Raw genomic sequence first — 4206 nt, forward strand, 5'->3', positions numbered from 1 at the left:
AGGCTGGGATGCCCGGGGCACTCGGAAGAGGGCTGGTGGCCGGGCTCTGGATGCGGGGCCGGATCCTGTTCTGGGTCGGGGGGCTCCGGATCCCAGCGCGCAGGGCTGCAGGGCTGGGTGCGACGTGTTCAGTCACGGGCAAGTGCCTGGCTTTCTCCCTGGCCCGGGTCTCACGGCTCCCGGGGGGGAGGCCCCGAGCCAGCGGGCAGGGCATGGTGTTCCCTCACCTCCAGGTCTTGACCCTCCAGGGAGCATCTGTGCTGCCAGCTGTCACTTCCCAGGCGCCGGGGAGAGGCCAGGACAAGTGTGGGGGGCTGGCTGGGGCCAAGCTGTCCATCCATCTATCCGTCCGTCCATCCGTCCGTCCGTCTGTCTGTCCCCAGGCAGGGCTGAGGGAATTCCTTCCCATCCCCAGGCTGGCCGCGCTCTCCTGGGATGGGGCAGCATCTCCCAGGGGGACACGGCGAAGCCAGGGTTTCTTGGGTGCCCTCGTCCCCCCAACATCTCTTGGATGGAGAGGGAGGGAGGCAGCGCCCAGCCCCGGGGCCCTGAGTCTGGCAGGAGGCACCCGGTGCTGAAGGCAGCACAGGGCAGGGGCGGGCGGCAGCCGGAGGCAAGGTGTGTACGTGCACTCAGCGGGCGTGTGGAGGTGCATACGTGAGCCCAGCCAGCACGTGGGCACCGGGCTCGTATGTGCTGGCCCCTGTGGGCGGCTGCGCGTTTTGCTGTGTGTGCAGGCGGAGATGCGTGTTTTCACATGCACGTGCAGGCAGGTGTGTGCTGCCATTCCTGTCGGAGGGGTGTACACGCAGGCATCCGTGTGCCTGCGCACATGCGTGTGAAGGTGTAGATAGATGGGAGACAGGTGCCCAGCTGCACATATGGATAGGCAGGCATGCGTGTGCATGCAAGTGTGAATGCATGGGGGTGCGCTCTTGCAGGTTGCGTGCAGGTGTGGATGCACTATGGGGTGTGTGGGGGACAGGTGCGGGGAGAGGATGCACAGGCATGAGTACACGGGTGTGCACCCAGCCTGGGCACTGAGGGAGGTGGAGATGGGCACGGCGGAGGCAGGGCTGCCACGTGGGGCAGGGTGGAGCTGTGAACGCCCCCCAAACTGGTGCACTGGGAGATGCCTTGAGGGCAGTGACCCCAAGTGTGCGCGCAGTGGAGCGCGGAGGGAGCAGGTCGCTGCCCGGGCATAACGAGGGTTCACGGAGCCGCGGCTGGGCCCTGCCCTGCAGACGTGGGGCGTTAGGGTGGCTGGCAGTAGAGCCCCGAGACCACAGGGTTCCTGTGTCCAGGGGGTCATGCAGGGTCGTGGCCGTGCTGGGGGATCCCGTGCCCATGCCTGCTTGCAAAGCCGGGGCCAGCTGGGTGCAACCACCTTGGTTAACCCCGAGGGGTGGGAGCAGGGCATGGGGTATTTGCAGGCTTCTGGCCTTGGCCTTGGGGCCTAGCTATGTGGGGTGGGCTCTCCCAGTGCAGCTTTGCCTGGGGGGCTGGGCACTGGTGAGGAAGCCCCCCCCGTAGCACGTGCCGCCTCCCCGGGGCGCATGGGGTTGTGGCTTGCAGGTGGGGAGCTGGAGGCACTGTGGGGTGGCAGAGGAGGGCTCTGGGGGCAGGGGTCCCAGTCAAGGCATGCTCAGGGGGGAGCCTCCAGGTGCAGAGCCGAGGAGCTGTGTTGGCCCCTGGCGACGTGCCCCGGCTGGGCAGGACATGGCAGGAGCTGGGGCAGGGCCTCTGCCACCTCCCTCCCCTCTGGGCCACGGAGGATGTACGTGTGCCGAGGCAGGTAGCTGCTGCGGCTGCCCTTGGCCTCCCGCCCTCTGCTGCCGGCTCCTCAGGTCCTCTCCGCCCTGGCGCCGTCCTGGCAGGGCCCCAGATCCTCACCCGCCCGGGCCTCCAGGCAGTGAGCTTCCATGCAGTGGTGCCCTGCTGCTGCCTCCAGTGCTGTGAGCTTCCTCGCAGTGGTGCTCTGCCGCTGCCCCCAGCGCTGTGAGCTTCCTTGCAGCAGTGCCCACAGCTCCCTTGCTTTCTATAATCCCGTTCCCTTTCCTGGGCTACCCAGGTCTCTCCCTCCCGGCCCTACAGCCCGGACCCGTCTTTCCCTGTGAAAGTGCAGGCCAGGGGCACGTTGGCCCGGCCACGACATACAGGCTTTTCTCCCGGGCGGGGGCTGTGTCCTGCGTGGGGATGGCGCCGGCAGGGGCTGGGCTAGGGGGAGGCTGGAGCACCCCTCTGCACAGCTGGGCATGGGGTTTGGGCAGCCCCTCTCCTCAGGATACCTGTAAAGCTTAGCGGGGTGCTCCTGGTTCCCGGTCCCATGCTCGGTCCCGGCTCTTGCACCAAAGCCTCCTGGGACACGCCGTGCCTGTGCCGGCTCTTGCTCGGCTGCTCGATGCCCCTGGCCCCGTGTGGGGCTGAGAGAGCCAGGCTGGGCCGGGCTTCGCGGAGGGGCACCCCCAAAGCTGTCTCCTCCCAGCCCCCGCGGGGAGCGAGAGGCCGGCGGGAGCCGCGCCAGAGTCTCTCCCTGCCTGAGAAAGGCCGTGCCGACGTGCTGGGGGGGTGAGGGGGAGATGCCCAAGGCTCCGGCTGTTCCCTGCCCTCGCGGAGCCTCCCTCGGGGACCGCTGCAGCCACAACGAGCCCCATTGTGCTGACCCTGCCGATGGCGTTCCCAGGCCCGGGGCGGGGGGGCCCTGCCTGCCTGCCTGCAATCTGCTCCCACACCCTGGCTCTCAGCAGCCGCGCGGGGGGGGGGCGACGGACTCAGGTCCTGGTGGGGCTGGTGCTGCGAGCTTCCTCGCAGCAGTGCCCAAGGCGCGGGTGGCTGGTCAGACCCGGATCGGGGGGCTTTCACTAGGATTGGGGTCAAGCAAGCCCCTCTCTTGCCCAGCCTGATGTCTGCTCTCTCCTTTTGCAGGGAACCCCCCAACCGGAGACCCCTCATCCCCGTGGGTACCCGGCACCGGGAAGAGCCGACGCTGGAGCTGTCCCCGGCTGATGCGGCGAGGGGTGTAGGGGGCTGGAAGGAGCCCCCAGCGCTGCCCCCCATCACCCCGCAGCTCGGCCACGAGTCCCGGACTGGTGGGCGGCGCGGGAAGCGTCACGCCGCCCGCTTCCACCACGGCCAGCTCATGCGTGTGGGCTGCGTGCTGGGCACCTGCCAGGTGCAGAACCTCAGCCACCGCCTCTGGCAGCTCATGGGCCAGTCGGGGCGCCAGGACTCGTCCCCCATGAACCCCAACAGCCCGCACAGCTACGGGTGAGGCCGTCCCGGCGCCGCCTCGGACCAGCGGACTGCCCCGGGCCGCCATCGCGTCTCCTGCCCCTTGTGTAGGATCCTTCACTAAAGAGCTTCCAGACACACGAGCCCCGGTTTCTGCTTGCTGTGTCTTCTGGGCCCACGGGCACGTCCCCAGCCTGGGGGACCCTGCAGAGGAGCCCCGTGGGCTGCCGGAGGGGCGGCTGCAGATGAGGAGGAGGAGGAGGAAGGTTGGGATGGGGGGAAGGCGGATCGCGGCTGGCTCAAGCCCCGGGGGAGAGGGGTAAAGCCAAGGGCCTGGCTGCACAGGGGAGTGGTCCCTGGGCTTGTCCTGAGCTCCAGGTCACGACTCCCCTGCTCTGCCCCTCACCTGCGGTGGCTGCATTTTGGCTGGGGGCTGCAGCGGCGGGGCCATCCCACCCCCTTGCCAGGACGCGAGCGTCCGTCATGCGACTGGAGGCGGGAGGGGGCCTGGTCTTGCCGCCCGCAGGACACTGACCCCGGGTCCAAGGGGCGCCCGGGGCCGCGCTGCATCCTGCTGACTGCAGCAGCAGCAGCCGGCGCTTGTGCAAGTGCTTAGCCGAGCAGATAGCGCCGGCCGGGATGGGGCTGGCCCCCGGCCGCCCACGGCCTCTGAGTCAGCAGCTTCCCTGCCCTGGCACGGCGCTGCCGGGATTCGTGGCGGGAGCGGGGCCCAGTGCCCCATGACCCCCTCTCTGCCCCCCGCACGGCTTGATACAGCCGCACTGCGCTGGCGAAGGGGCTGCCAGCTGAGTTGGGCGCTCCTCGGCTTTCCCCGGGACGCAGGACAGGACAGGACAGGACGCCGGGTCTGCTGCGTCAGCCCCCGGCCCCCTCCGTCCTGGCTCGGCTCCGGACTCACCCCAATTGCCGGGCACCAGGCCTCTGCAGAGCTGCTTTGCAAACACCGGCGGCTGG

General features: G+C 69.3%; 1 protein-coding gene across 1 annotated transcript; it reads left to right on the forward strand.

The window, feature by feature from the left end:
- The first annotated feature begins 2307 nt into the window (after window positions 1-2307).
- On the forward strand, window positions 2308-3294 carry ADM2 (adrenomedullin 2). The gene is made up of 2 exons (XM_025215452.1): window positions 2308-2568; window positions 2926-3294. The coding sequence occupies exons 1-2, from the start codon at window positions 2327-2329 to the stop codon at window positions 3269-3271; spliced, it is 588 nt and encodes a 195-aa protein (XP_025071237.1). The 5' UTR covers window positions 2308-2326; the 3' UTR covers window positions 3272-3294.
- Window positions 3295-4206: the final 912 nt, after the last annotated feature.

The sequence above is a fragment of the Alligator sinensis genome, unplaced genomic scaffold, assembly GCF_000455745.1.
Source record: "Alligator sinensis unplaced genomic scaffold, ASM45574v1 scaffold1083_1, whole genome shotgun sequence".
Taxonomy (NCBI): Eukaryota; Metazoa; Chordata; order Crocodylia; family Alligatoridae; genus Alligator; species Alligator sinensis.